This window comes from Artemia franciscana, unplaced genomic scaffold (genome assembly GCF_032884065.1).
Source record: "Artemia franciscana unplaced genomic scaffold, ASM3288406v1 Scaffold_289, whole genome shotgun sequence".
Classification (NCBI taxonomy): domain Eukaryota; kingdom Metazoa; phylum Arthropoda; class Branchiopoda; order Anostraca; family Artemiidae; genus Artemia; species Artemia franciscana.
Window position 1 is genome coordinate 1,388,359 of NW_027063627.1, and position 16,283 is coordinate 1,404,641.

At 33.9% G+C, this 16,283-nt stretch overlaps 1 protein-coding gene across 1 annotated transcript in view; it reads right to left on the reverse strand.

Moving 5' to 3' along the window:
- The window catches only part of LOC136043045 (uncharacterized), a 135,113-nt gene that overhangs the window by 95,827 nt on the left and 23,003 nt on the right, over positions 1–16,283 (reverse strand). The window contains exons 2-3 of the mRNA XM_065727952.1: positions 13,993–14,220; positions 892–1,029 (exon numbers count right to left, since the gene is read on the reverse strand). Coding sequence (XP_065584024.1) covers positions 892–1,029; positions 13,993–14,220 — 366 coding nt within the window. The remainder of the gene's footprint in view (positions 1–891; positions 1,030–13,992; positions 14,221–16,283) is intronic.

Below are 16,283 nucleotides of genomic sequence, written 5' to 3' on the forward strand. Positions count from 1 at the left end.
AGGCCAAGACGAGCCTAACACACTTTAAGATCTCTAAAAAAGCTCTCACCAGAAAAAGGCCAGAGAGCTTTTGTTCCTGATGTTTTCGAAACTTATATTCTTAATTTCTTGGATTGAGGAGACCTTAATGATAAAGTAAATAATTGACAAAATATTTACAAAGGGCTGGAAAACAGCCTTAAGAATTTCCCCAGCCACTTCCTATGGAGGGGTTTTCGTATAAGATAGCCGTTTTGTTCAAAATAGTCGAAACGAAAGGTAATTATGCATCCGGGGGTTGAAAGGTCCTACAACCCCTGAGCTAACGACCGTAAATAGTGTAAATTGCAGATTGTTTACACATTTGTCCAATAATGCGAAAAGGGGGGCTTTCTTGACATTAGATTTGTAATTTGCTTGCAACTTGCATAGATTGATCATTATGCAAAAATATTCAGATATTTTGCTTTGGAAAGCATAGGGGTTCCAAAACTGGACCAAATATTTTTTGTCTATCATCAGTTTGAAACCTTTAGCAAGTGAGTGCAATAGCCAAGAATTAAAAAATATAGAATAAATATTCCAGTTATGCCCACTCCCGTAATCGGGAAAATTCTGAAAATTTCAAAATTTTTTCGAAACTTATGCATTCAAGTCCTATGGCTAAGGATACTTCAATGCAGAAGGGGAAAAAAAGGAAAAATGGTTCTCTCCGAAACCGGACCCCAAAAAGCGTAAATAAAAATCTCAGTCGCTTCGTGTCAAATTGTTAGAGGCTGGTTTGATTTGAAGTTCAAAATCTAGTAGGGAAGCCAAATATTTGTAATTTGAATTTCATTTTCAAATTATAAATATTCAAAATAAAAAAAAATTCCAAATTTAACTGATACAAGACGAGAAGAAAATATTTACGTCGAGGAAATCTCTGCTGGATGCAAGGTGGAGAGTAATCTTGCTCTGTCACGTCCTCTAGATTCATTATGAAAACATATGTCTCACCGCTTTCATTTTTGACGGGTACTATTACGAGGTTGCATAAAAACTTTGAACCTGAAAGTATAAAGAAAAATTAAAAAGAAAGATGTTTGACAAGCCTTTGTGAGTTATTACTACGCATCTTTTTCTTCTTTTTTTGAAAATTCTGATTACTGTAAAGAGAAAAAATGAAGTAGTTAGTAGATGTTTCTTTCTTTGAATTGAGGTTGAGTCTTCTTAACCTCATGATATGAGCGATTCCACATCCGAACACAGTTTTTACGGTTTTTCCAGCAACCAAGAGACAGCTTAAGTCCTCAATGAAAAATGAACAATTAGTGTAATTTATAGTCTGTTTTCCAGGACGTATTCATTTGAGAGTTCTGAGTGGAATGGCTATCTTTACGTTTTCACCTGGCACATTGTACAGCTGCTGGGCACATAAGGTCAAAAGAGTCACTTGAAGGGTATCTCTTTTTAAATCCATTTTGGTACCTAAACAATGCGCTAAAAGTTTTAATTTACTATTGAACGAGTCCTAACCCATTTTTAAAAATCCTCAACAAATGCAAAGTAAATCTGGATTTAAACAGTGCAAAGTGACAGCCATTGCAGTGACTCCGATTTACATTTCCGTTTGAATAGATCTCTGTTTGTATGTGTTCGAATTCTTTAGACCAGTGTAAGTTATCAGAAGTTTTTAGCCTAGCTGCCGCTATAACTACTAGTGCTACTACTGCTGCTATTAAAGCTAATGGTATTAAGCTGAATATTTTAGGTAATATTGAAACTGTATGAACTAAATCGAAAGACTCTAGTCCCACATAGGTTGTCAAGAGGACGTATTGACAATGCTGCAGTAATGGTTGATAGTATTAAGGTGAAGCTTTTATTGTTTGTTGAAGGGGATGTTGGAAAAAAAGGTGCTATGTGCATACTGCTAATAATGCTACTGCTGTTACTACAACCGTTGCTACTACACAAGCCAAGGTGAAGCTTCCAAGGAATATCTAGGTGGGTGTTGAACTAAATTGCAACGAATTATGATCATGTAGATTGTCAAAAGGGTGACAAAGTTATATCACAATAGCAACTTACATTATTAAGTCAGACCTTTCAGTTTAAGTTATGGTGGATTTCAAATTAACCATAAGAGTCTATGTGTATACTTTCAATACTATTTCTACGGTTACTGTAGCTAAAGACACTAACGGCATTAAGTTGAAACTTTTAGGGAACGTTTATTGGAAGTTTCGATTAAATAAAAACTATATGCATGCAGGTATTAAAAGGGTATATAAGGAATATCATAGTCAGCGCTGCTGTATCTTAGCTAGTGAAATCGTTGGTATTTTAGAGGAGCTTAATTGGAAATTCCAAGTTCTAGGATTCCCTTTTAAGAGTTAAAAGTGACTGGTAGGCAATCAGTCCTCCTCTTTAGCCCAAAATTTTCAAATCACATCCAATCAAAACTTTGAGATAACCATTTTATTCAGCATGGCTGAACCGTCTTGTAACTATATCTCTATGGTTATTGGGTAGGCCAACCCCCATTGTTATGCAAATTGCCCATTATGCTTAAAAACACAATATTGCTTTAAAAATAAATCAAGGCGCACTTTGTGTATGAGGGTTACCAATAACATTTCTCAGCCATATCTCAAGAACGTCTGATGTTATTAAGTTCGAATTTTCGCTGCTACTTCTATTACTACTTCTGCTCGTAAAACTTAACTAAGTCATAAGGGAGTAAGTGAATTCAGGCTGGCAAAGAGCATAGATAGAAGTATTGGGAATGGTATTAAGTTTTGTGTTTTCAGGTCAACTACGGAGGAGGCATAAAACTAAATTAAACACTACTATCTGTATCAGGATTTTCAAACGTGTATAGTATTACAAATTATTGAAAAAGCTTCTCCGGCACACAAATAACAAGTCAAACTGTAAATTCTTAAAGAAAAAGCGAAAGGATTTAAACAATGATTTCTTTTTCTCCTGAAAAAGAATATCAAACAGTTCGTGGTAACAAACTGTAGTAAGGAGCGACCCGGGTCAATAGTAAACGAAACTCTAAAAAACGGAATTTTGATGCTAAGAGATACATCAAAGGAATCTAGTTTTCATGCTGATTTTAAATATATAAGTTTAATCAAATTTAGTTCTTGTCATCAAAAGTTACAAGCCTGAGAAAATTTGCCTCATTTTGGAAAATAGGGGGAAACACCCCCTAAAAGTCATAAATTCTTAACAAAAATCACACCATCGCATTCAGCGTATGAGAGAACCCTACAGAAAAAATTTCAAGCTCCTATCTACAAAAATATGGAATTTCGTTTTTTTTTGCCAGAAGACAAATCACGGGTGCGTGTTTATTTGTTGTTTTTTTTTGTTTATTTTTTCCCCAGGGGTCATCGTATCGACCAGATGGCCCTAGAATGCCGCAAGAGGGCTCATTCTAACTGAAACGAAAAGTTCTAGTGCCCTTTTTAAGTGACCAAAAAATTGGAGGGTACCTAGGCCCCCTCCCGCGCTCATTTTCTCTGCAAAGTCAACAGACAAAATTTTGAGATAGCCATTTTGCTCCGCATAGTCTAAAACCATAATAACTATGTTTTTGGGAATGACTTACTCCCCCAAAGTCCCTGGGGGAGGGGCTGCAAATTACAAACTTTGACCAGTGTTTACATATAATAATGGTTATTGGAAAGTGTACATTGGTTTTCAGGGGGATTTTTTTTGGTTTTGAGGGTGGGGTTGAGGGGAGGGGGCTATGTGGGATGATCTTTCCTTGGAGAAATATGTCATGGGGGAAGAAAAATTCAATAAAAAGGGTGCAGGATTTTCTAAGATTACTATAAAAAACAATGAAAAAATAAACATGAAAACGTTTTTTTAATTGAAAGTAAGGAGTAGCATTGAAACTTAAAACGAACAGAGATTATTACGCATATGAGGGGTTCTAAAAATACTTTAGCATAAAGAGCGAGGTATTTAGGAGGAGATAAATACCTCGCTCTTTATGCTAAAGTATTTTTAGTAATTTCAACTATTTACTCTATGGCCTTTTTGATTCAGGGGTGATACTTAAAGAATTGGGAGAAAATTTACAATTTAGTGTAAAAAGCGATGTATTAACGAGGGTACAAACCCCCTCAGTTTATTACAAAAGTTTATTACGTAAGTTTATTTTTAAGTTACGTATATTTTTTACTAATGAAAACGTTCGTTAAAAATTAAAAGTTATAGTTGCCTTTTTATGTAACCGAAAAATTGGAGGGCAACTAGGCCTCCTTCCCCGCTCTTTTTTTCTCAACATCATTCGACCAAAACTATGAAAAAGCCATTTAACCAAAAAAAATAAATATGCAAATTACGTTCAATCCCTCGCTCTTTACGCTAAAGTTTGACTCGTTTTCACAATTCTACTTTTTAATGTTATGTTTAATGATTTTTAACTTGTCACTTTTAAATTTTAAGTGACAATTTTAAATTGTCACTTTTTAATGACAATTCCACTAATATGTCATGGGGGAAAAGAAATTCAATTAAAAGGGCGCGGGATTTTCTAGCATTACTATAAAAAAAAACAATGATAAAAAAAAGCGAGGTATTAAGGAAGAGATAAATACCTCGCTCTTTATGCTAAAGTATTTTTAGTAATTTCAACTATTTATTCTACGACCTTTCTCATTCAGGAATTATTCTTAAAAAATTGGGACAAAACTTAAGATTTAGTGCAATGAGCGAGGTATTAACGAGGGGACAAACCCCCTCATATAAATAATAAAAATATAAGAGAATAAGAGTTTGTTACATAAGTTAATTCTGAAGTTACGTATATTTTTTACTAATAAAAACGTTCGTTAAAAAATAAAAGTTCTAGTTGCCTTTTTAAGTAACCGAAAAATTGGAGGGCAACTAGGCCTCCTTCCCCACCCCTTATTTCTCAAAATCGTCTGATCAAAACTAAGAGAAAGCCATTTAGCCAAAAAAAGAATTAATATGCAAATTTTATTTCAATTATTTATGTGCGGAGAGCCAAAATAAAACATGCATTGATTCAAAAACGTTCAAAAATTAAATAATAAAAACTAGTTTTTTTAATTGAAAGTAAGGAGCAACATTAAAACTTAAAACGAACAGAAATTACTCCGTATATGAAATAGGTTGTCCCCTCCGCAATCCCTCACTCTTTACGCTAAAGTCTGACTCTTTGCCACAATTCTACTTTTTAAAGGAATTAAAAACTTTAACGTAAATAGCAAGGGATTGCGGAGGGGACAACCCATTTCATATACGGAGTAATTTCTGTTCGTTTTAAGTTTTAATGTCGGTCCTTACTTTAAGTTAAAAAAAACTATTTTTTTTATTATTTAACAATGTAAAGTGAACAGAAATTAACTAAAAACACCTTTTCTGCAAAATAGGTTTTCAAAGAAAAATAAGGAACTCCATTAAGCCAAAAATGAGCAAAAACAGAATCAAATGATCTACCAAGCGTAATTTATACCATATTAGAATCAAACAGTTCGTGGTAACGAACTGTAGTAAGGAGCGACCCGGCTCAATAGTAACCGAAACTCTAAAAAATGTAATTTTGATACCAATAGTTACATCAAAAGAATCGCGTTTTAATGGTGATTTTAAATATGCAAGTTTCATTAAGATCAGCTATACCGATCAAAAGTTAGGAACCTGAGAAAATCTGCCTCATTTTAGAAAATAGGGGAAACGCCCCGTAAAAGTCATACAACCTTAACGAAAATCACACCATCAGATTCAGCGTATCAGAAAAACTTGTTGTAGAAGTTTCAAGCTCCTATCTACAAAAATATGGAATTTCACATTTTTTGCCAGGAGACAGATCACGGATGCGTGTTTATTTGTTTGTTTTTTTGTTTTGTTTTTTTGTTTTTTGTTTTTTTTTTCCCAGGGGTGATCGTATCGACTGAGTTGTGTTAGAATCTTGCGAGAGGGCTTATTCTAAATGAAATTAAAAGCTCTAGTGCCCTTTTTATGTGACCAAAAAAATTGGAGGGCACCTAGGCCCCCTCCCATGCTCATTTTTCCCCAAAGTCACCGTATCAAAATTCTGAGATAGCCATTTTATTCATCATAGTCGAAAAACCTAATAACTATGTCTTTAGGGACGACTTACTCCCCCGCTGTCCCCGTGGGAGGGGCTGCAAGTTGAAAACTTTGACCTGTGTTTACATATAGTAATGGTTACTGGGAAGTGTACAGACGTTTCCAGGGGGATTTTTTTTTGTTTCAGGGGGGAGAGTTGAGGGGGGGGGGAGGTACGTGGGAGGATATTTTCATAGAGAGACTTCTCATGGGAAAAGAGAATTTCAATGAAAGGGACACGGGATTTTCTAGCTGTATTTGAAAAAACAAAAAAAAATATGAAAAGTTTTTTCTACTGAAAGTAAGGAGCAGCATTAAAGCTTAAACGAACAAAAATTATTACGCATATGAGGGGTTTGCCTCCTCGTTATACCTCAGTCTTTACGCTAAAATATTTTTAGTAATTTCAACTATTTATTCTACGGCCTTTGTGATTCAGAGGTCATTCTTAAGGAACTGGGACACAATCTAAGCTTTAGTGTAAAGAGCGAGGTATCGACGAGGTTTGAACCCCCCTTATATACGCAATAAAAACATACGAATATAGAAGTTCGTTACGTAAGTTAATTCGTAAGTTACATATATTTTTTACCAATGAAAACGTTTGTAAAAAATTAAAATTTTTAGTTGCTTTTTTAAGTAATCAAAAACTTGGAGGGCAACTGGGCCTCCTCTTTCGCTTTTTTTTTCTCAAAATCTTCCGATTAATTGCAATTAATTAATATGCAAGTTTCGTTTTAATCATTTATTTGCGGAGAGCCAAGATCAAAACATGCATTAATTCGAAAACGTCCAGAAATTAAATAAAAAAAAAAACAAGTTTTTGTAACGGAAAGTAAGGAGCGACATTAAAACTTAAAACAAACAGAAATTACTCCGTATATGAAAGGGGCTTTTCACCCCGCTCTTTACGCTAATGTTTCTTACTGTTTTAAAAAGTAGAGTTAAGAGAAAGGATCAAACTTTTGCGTAAAGAGCGAGGCATTGAGGAGGAATAACCCCTTTCATATACGGAGTAATTTCTGTTCGTTTTAAGTTTTAATGTCGCTCCTTACTTTCCGTCACAAAAACTTGTTTTTTTTATTTCATCAATAGATAAATTAAACTCAAAACAAACAGAAATTACAATAAATAACTGAGTCAAACTCAAAACAAGTTAGATATTAACATGAGTAGGGCTTCTGGCTTGCTCAAGGCCAGAACATAATTTGCACTTTACTGAAAAAAAATGAATATGCATTTTCAGTTTAGTATGCATATGCTGATTTTTATTCCTTAAAATCTTAATAATTTTGATGTATTAAAGTTTCAAAAGTGAAAACATTTAATTTGTTTCAGTAAAGTGCAAATTATGTTCTGGCCTTGAGAAGGCATAGGGGTTGTGAGCCTTACTCATGTTAGTTTTTTGCTCGTTTTGAATTTGAATCGGAATTTATTGTAATTTCTGTCCCTTTTGTGTTTCATTCATTTCTTGATGCTGATATGCGGTAGTTTTACTCATGGTAGATCATTTGATTCGATTTTTGTTCATTTTAGGTTTAAATTAGCTGTTTACTTTTCTTTGAAAAAACTATTTTGTGGTCAAATTTTTTTTTTGTTAATCTTATTAAGTGAGTAAAACAGTTTGGGTAGAGGTTCTGCTTAGATATGTTAAGGGACCAAGGAAAAATAAGGCATAGTTATAATTTAAAATACAAAAGAAAAAAGAAAATAATCACGCTTTCTAATACTACTACTACTACTACTAACAACTCGCCTAGTACTCGCATAAATGAATCTCTATCTTGTTGCTTTTAATTAAAGTTAAGTTATTTTTTTTTTAAGAAAATAATGCCAATGTTTTAAATAACACTTTTCTTGTAAAATCTTCTGAAGTGTCTTAACAACAGGAATAATTTTTTCTACAGATGTACACACCATTATTTCACAAGATACAAATTTAATTTTTCCCTATGCCTTCTCAAAATATTTTTTTTTTCAAGACCACATACAATTCTTAGTAAGACATCAACCAAGAAACAATGATCTTGGTATTGGAAAATGGGGTGTATCTGACTCCTCGTGGTTCAAATGTCTTATGGCACTGAGCACCCTCTCAAACACCAATATTCAAACCATTTAGATACCGTCTGGTTCTGACACCTCGTGGTAAGAAGAGCAACAGGTTTCCCTGCGCCTTCTTATTTAATAGAATCAGGCGATGAAGGATAGGATCTTTACGGTCCAATGGCCTGCTTCGGTTACTGAGTAATAGAAATTTAAAGTCCTCGGATGATTCCACTTTAAACAAGGTGCATCATGCCTAGCTGTCGGCTAAAAAGTTGGTAGTGCAGTGAAGGAAATGGGTATCAAACCAGTTATAGGACAAGAATATGTCTTTAACACACATAATGAAAATGATTGTGTGTTTCCAATTTAAATAAGGTGCTACCGGCCTAAACTCATGTTGAAATTTCAACGACCACACTACCTTCCCATGACGAAAATATAACTGTTCAAAATAGGACTGAAAAGAAAATAATTTTTATTCTTTACCATATGTTCCAGGACTGAGTAAAAAACTTGAAAGAATTTTAAAGGGTATCTCGCCTTGACATCAAATCATGACTTGCAACAAATTCAGGTTCCGTTCGTTTTTGGAATAAGTTAAGATTTAGTGATTTTTTTTTTTTTTTTTTTTTTTTTTTTTTTTTTTTTTTTTTTTTTTTTTTTTTTTTTTTTTTTTTTTTTTACTGAGCCAGTCTACGATTTCAACTTAGCTCGTTTATGCCTAATGTAATAGTTCAATCCTTTATTCCATCCTTTGTACATGTAGTCTTAATAGTGTTTAAGCTTTATTGGTACCCTGTCACGTATGATTCAAATCAAATCCTACTATTATACTAAATCGTATTGTCCTACGTGCAAATAAATCTTATTTTTTGACGTTTGTTTATTGACCCTACTGGCTTAGAAGGTGTTTTCTCACGCTAAAACTAAATTAATATCACCAAGTGACTTATGTTGGAAAGTGATTCGTGAAGGCCGTGAGGCTAGACCAACAGAACATACAAAACTTACAATTGCGTGTTACCATCACCAATTTAAAATAAAAGAAGTGATGAGTAATATATACGGGGATCCGTAGCAGCTGATATTTGACAGAGTGTGTCAATTATTTTTATTACCCCTAAAGATAAAACGTTAATCCAAAAGTAAGGCAGGAGGGGGGCATTACATGCCCCCCCCTACCTGAAGGGGTTTAGCTTTTTATCACAACATGTAAAATGGACAGATAAAGGTATTATCTGTGGTAGAAATACAGTATTCAAGACATTTTCAGAAAACAGTAGTGTTTTTTTAAGCGGGCATAGGAGGTAGTGTTGAGCGATCGGCTGAAGAAATAAAAGATACTTATTTACGATGGGATCTAGACAATACGACTTGTCCAGCACTGGAAATAAAATCGTAGATATTTTTTGTGTTTGTACATGAGCTTTATTGAATATCTATAACTAACTATAACTAATTGCTATAACTGTAACTAACTATATATGATATCTATAACTAATTTATATATATATATATATATATATATATATATATATATATATATATATATATATATATATATATATATATATATATATATATATATATATATATATATATAAGCGAGCGATTATTGCTTATTTATGTATTTACTTATCTATTTCTTCTCGAAAACAGCTTCATATTATCATTATCACGGTATCCTGTGATATTCTTGCCTATAAAAACTATCTAGATAGGTCAGAAGTCTGAGACAATTCGTTAAAAGCCTTAATTTTAGAAAAATCCAATTGTGGGAGTGATGCCATTTTATATACATTAGTATTGCAATGACGTTGTCAAACTTGTCACACTCATGTGTAAAAATTCAAGATTTTCATGTATGGAGAAGTTTATATTAAATTGTTTAGAGAGCACAAACTTGTAATTACAAAAAATATTTGCAAATATTTTGATAAGGGGTTACAACAATTTTAGAAACCATAAAAAACGAAAAGTTTGAAGCTTGGTTAAAATCGTTGTTAGAGATCGGACTTGCTGCAATAATCAGAAATATTTAAAAAGACCTCAGTATGAAAAGACATTAAATTGCGTAATGAGCAATACACTGGTACCGATAATTATAAAAGTATCTTTATTTATTTTAACAAGGGATAAAACAATTCAAAACTATAAAAAAGAAAATCAAAAGGTTGAAGCCCAGCAAGAATCGTTGTTATAAATTAGACTTGGTTTAAAAATCAAATATCTTTGAAAATATCATTATGAAAAGACATGGAATTATGTATAGAGCAAAAACCTGGCAGTTGTAAAAATGTTTGTATATATTTTAACAAGGAATTACGACAGTTTAAAAACCTTAAGAAAACCAAAAGTTTCAAGCTTAGTAGATATAGTTGTTAGAAGTCGGACTTGCTTTAGTAATCAAATCAAACAGTTCGTGGTAACGAACTGTAGTAAGGAGCGACCCGGCTCAATAATAACCAAAACTCTTAAAAATTGAATTTGATATCAATGACTACATCAAAAGAATCGCATTTTAATGTTGATTTTAAATATATAAGTTTCATCAAGTTTAGTCTTACCCATCAAAAGTTACGAGCCTGAGAAAATTTGCCTTATTTAGGAAAATAGGGGGAAACACCCCCTACAAGTCGTAGGATCTTAACGAAAATGACACCATCAGATTCAGCGTATCAGAGAACCCTACTGTTGAAGTTTCAAGCTCCTATCTACAAAAATGTGGAATTTTGTATTTTTTGCCAGAAGACAAATCACGGGTGCGGGTTTATTTGTTTGTTTGTTAGTTTTTTTTTTTCTTTTCCCCAGGGGTCATCGTATCGACCAAGTGGTCCTAGAATGTCGCAAGAGGGCTCATTCTAACGGAAATAAAAAGTTCTAGTGCCCTTTTTAAGTGACCAAAAAAATTGGAGGCCATCTAGGCCCCCTCCCACACTCTTTTTTTCCCAAAGTCAACGGATCAAAATTTTGAGACAGCCATTTTGTTCAGTATAGTCGAAAACCATAATAACTATGTCTTTGGGAATGATTTACTCCCCCACAATCCCTGGGGGAGGGGCTGCAAGTTACAAACTTTGACCATTGTTTACGTATAGTAATGGTTATTGGGAAGCGTACAGACGTTTTCAGGGGGATTTTATTTTATTTGGGGGTGGGGATGAGGAGTTGGAGGATCTTTCCTTGGAGGAATCTGTCATGGGGAAAGAAAAATTCAATGACAAGGGCGCAGGATTCTCTAGCATTACTATAAGAAAACAATGAAAAATAAACATGAAAACTTTTTTTCAAATGAAAGGAAGAAGTAGCATTGAAACTTAAAACGAACAGAGATTATTATGCATATGAGGGTTCTAAAAATACTTTAGCATAAAGAGTGAGGTATTTAGGAGGAGATAAATACCTTGCTCTTTATGCTAAAGTATTTTTAGTAATTTCAACTATTTATTCTACGGCATTTCTGATTCAGGTCATTCTGGTCATTCTTAAAGAATTGGGACAAAACTTAGGATTTAGTGTAAAGAGCGAGGTATTAACGAGGGTACGAACCCCCTCGTGTACATAATTAAAATATAAGGTTATGAAAGTTTGTTACGTAAGTTAATTCTTAAGTTACGTATATTTTTTACTAATAAAAACGTTCGTTAAAAATTAAAAGTTCTACTTGCCTTTTTAAGTAACCGAAAAATTGGAGGGCAACTAGGCCTCCCTCTCCACCCCTTATTTCTCAATATCGTCTGATCAAAACTAAGAGAATGCCATTTAGCCAAAAAAAGAATTAATATACAAATTTCATTTTAATAATTTATGTGCGGAGAGCCAAAACCAAACATGCATTAATTCAAAAACGTTCAGAAATTTAATAAAAAAAAAAACTCATTTTTTTAGCTGAAAGTAAGGAGCGACATTAAAACTAAAAACGAACAGAAATTAATCCGTATATGAAATGAGTTGTCCCCACCGCAATCCCTCGCTCTTTACGCTAAAGTTTGACTCTGCCACAATTCTACTTTTTTAAACAATTAAGAGCTTTAGCATAAAGAGCGAGGGATTGCGGAGGGGACAACTCATTTCATATACGGATTAATTTCTGTTCGTTTTAAGTTTTAATGTCGCTCCTTACTTTTAGCTAAAAAAATTAGTTTTTTTTTTATTTAATTTTTTAAAAAGACAGCAAATTGTGTGCGGTTAAAATACAAGCGACAATGAATATATATATATATATATATATATATATATATATATGATAATGCCAAAAGAAAGCGAGCCGAGGAATCACAAGAGCAACGTCAAAACTATCGCCTGGCATTCAGGTACAGCCCAGTCGATGATTAAAGCTTGAGTAGATGTGTTCAAATCGGAACTATGTCTAAAATTTGTCCCTATTGCAAGGCCTTGAAATTTAATCGTGAAACAATGGGAATGTTTTGCGCCAGAGGAAAAGTTAAACTTCCTCAACATGCTGCACCACCAGAGCCATTGAAGACTTTATGACGTTACAGACCGGGACACAAGGAACATAAATGACGACCGTGACTCTCAAAGAGAAATTACAGACCGGGAAACCGAGACACAAATTACGACCGGGACACAGGGAATATAATTGACGACCGGGACACAAATGACGACCGGGACACAGGGAATATAAATGACGACCGGGACACAGGGACACAGCTACAACGGGGAGGCCGGAAGGGCACAAAGGGGGCTTATAAATGACGACCGGGACACAGGGAATATAATTGACGACCGGGACACCCAAAGAGAAATTACAGATCGAGACACCGGGACGCAAATGATGACCGGGACACAGGGAATATAAATGACGACCGGGACACAGCTACAACGGGGACGCCGGAAGGACACAGAGCGGGTATATAAATGACGACAGGGACACAGGAAATATTAGATTAGCGATCACCATCAACAAAGCTCAAGGGTAATCATTAGAAAAACACGGTATAGATCTGAATACGGATTGTTTTCCCATGGACAATTATATGTTGCATATTCAAGAGTCGGTAAACCTGACAATCTATTTATATGCATAGACAATGGGACAGCGAAGAATGTTGTATATTCACAAGTTTTGCGTAGTTAAAAACATATATATATCTATCTATATTCATAGGTGGGACACAGGGACACAACTACAATGGCGCGTAACGACTTACGCGCCCGCAGGGGCTTGAAGTGGGGGGGGGGCCACCAACAGCTAGTATATATATATATATATATATATATATATATATATATATATATATATATATATATATATATATATATATATATATATATATATATATATATATATATATATATATATATATATATATATATATATATATATATATATATATATATATATGCTAAGACCTTGCATAAGTTATGAACAGCGCTTATATTACGATTCAACGGGTTTTTAAAAGACCTTGATTTTTGCTGATGATAGTCCTGCTGAAAATATGCCATTGTGTGGAGTGGATGGAAGATATGCAAATAAAATGTGTTTTACCAAAATCGAGTTTATAATTCCTTTAGAAGAATATCGTTTTGCATTAAAACAATACCACAGTACTAGGATTAAAGTTGCTTTTAGCTATATTAATGACCATCTGTATTTCGAGAGCTCCAGTTTTTGAAGGTTTTCAGTTACACCAGAATGAGGATTCACCTACTAAAACTATTTAAATATAGTCAATATTTGACAGAGGAGTCAAACTACTGACATAAGTATTTCACATAGGTGGGATGAGGGAGTCACAACCTTTATTGTTTATGGCCTGAACCGTCCTTCTGGCTACGCCACTGGTCCAAATAAAAACTACCATTACTGTTGTGCTCAAGTTCAAAATTACTCACCATCTTTTCTGTAAACGAGCATCTCCACTTGCGTTTCGTCAGATCCCGAGAAAGCCTCCTTAACTTGAGAAATAGTTTCTTTCGAAGTCATTGTGCCATGAAGAAAGTCAAGACTGCACGGCTGTCGCATAACCTCGGCCCTAGAGTAACCAGTTAACCGGCAAAATCCATCATTGCAATATATTATGGAAAAATCAGCATGTGCATTTGCAACAACAAAATTTCGTTCTGCAAAAATCAAATATTTTATATCTTTCAAGACCCTCAATATTTCAATTTTTAAATAAGTAGTTAAACGATATCGAAGTCCTACAGTTTAGCAAATTATTTCAATTAAGAAAGAAAGCAAATAAGTGAAGAAATATAAAAAAACACTCTTAATGACATGGTCATTTGAGACATGGTCCTGCAAAAAGAATTATTTAGCAACCATCATACTTTTCTTTGTAATAATGTACGGTTCTAATCCTTAAAATCCAGGAGTCAAAGATTATAAAACATTCATAGGTTAAACAATATTCTTCATTGAGCATCTATTTTCAAAATGGGTTTGTGTTGACTCCTCTTATAGAGAGCATCTAGTGAAATACAGGTACCAGAGTTACTCCTGCCCTGATACAGGCTTTTGACGAGTACTTGACTGAAGTTGCGCTCAGACGGTCTAATAAGATACGGATCAAGCAAGAAATAAGCATCTATATGCCATAAAAAAATATTTCATGCAAAAATACACTCTTACTGCCACTGATAACTCGTCGCAATACAGAGCCAAGAGGGGTCAATTATGCTATGGACATCTGTACTGCACCCCATTCTGTTGGGTGATTCAGTCTTTGCTCCCTAACATTAAATTCCTGTTTTTTTCAGTTGTTTTGTATGATCATCTTCAAATCTATTGCATTTCGTCTTGCTTTTAGCTCCACACCAGTTAAAAATAGCGACGAAGACCACACTGTCTTTCCATAACAAACAAATACAAAGTAGAAACCATAGGGAAAATCTTTTCAAGGCAGTGGAAATCAGTTCTGTGAATATTTCGGCCTTATGTCCAAGGGTCGTCTTCAGCACAATACGAGAACAAGAGAGAAAATATGTATATATAAATAAACTTACATTAAATTGTGAGAATTAAAACTGAATAATGTTGTTTAAATCTTTTTTAAAACAGCCCCAGCATCCTTATTTCAACGAAGTTTAACCAGGACTGACAAAAAGAATGAAGTGAGAATATAAATTCATTCAAACTAAAGAGAACAAAATGATTAAATGCAATTTCTCAGACCCAACCTTGCTTTTTTAGCAGCCTGTCTCAAAGGCCTTTTCGTAGCTGGTTCAGTACTATTATAAATCGGTTTAGTAAAATATTTTGTTAGATCATTTTTTAATTAAATTTGAGTACAAAGAATTTAGTGAGTATTCCCCTAAGCCCCTGTTCAAAGAAATATTATTATTTATTTTGAGATTATTTTCGATTGATTCTCGAACCACCTGTTTTATCCCCAAATCATTACTGTTAGTGAAGGTTTTTCATAAAGTATCTTGTGGGACGGATTATTAAATATATGCCAATCTAAAGCAGAATCAAAGGAGTTTTTGGAACTATTTGAAATTAATGCCTTGTCTATGTCTTTTTTATGCTGTTTTAACCGTTTTTCTAGATTCTGATGGGTCCTGCCGACATAATAATTTCCACAATCACAGGGTATTTGATAGACCCATCTTTTTCGAGTAACTGGGGTCTTATCTTTACCAGAATTTAAAATTTAATGATTTTAAAATTATTAGTAAAAACTACATACAGATTATTTTTTGTGCAAATATTTTTTAATTTTGTTGTGATCTTTGGGATATACGGAAGATAGACAATATCTGAGGGCTTATCAGTGGACTCGCATTGTGAAATATCTTCTTCGATTTTACAAGAATGTCTTTTTATTCTACGGTTAATTATTTTATTGACAAAAGGAATGGGGGTATCCATTACCAAAAAGAATATCTCTGATAAAGTTTATTTCTGCATTTATATACGATTCGGAGCAAATATTCAGGGCACGATCAATGAAGGAAATTACAACTTCCCTCATTGTAACGACTATCCAGCGTTTTGAGTTTCTTCATGCATAGGATGGGGTCACTGAGCTATGGGGATGGATTCCTTACAGTGACAGCGTATGACGGTTTTCTCCATATTTGGAGTAGGAAATATAAGTTTAATACTGTCTGTAGTAGCCCTAGACGCGACAAAATTCATCTATTTAAGATAAGAGTTCACCTTGGTGCTTTGGATACTG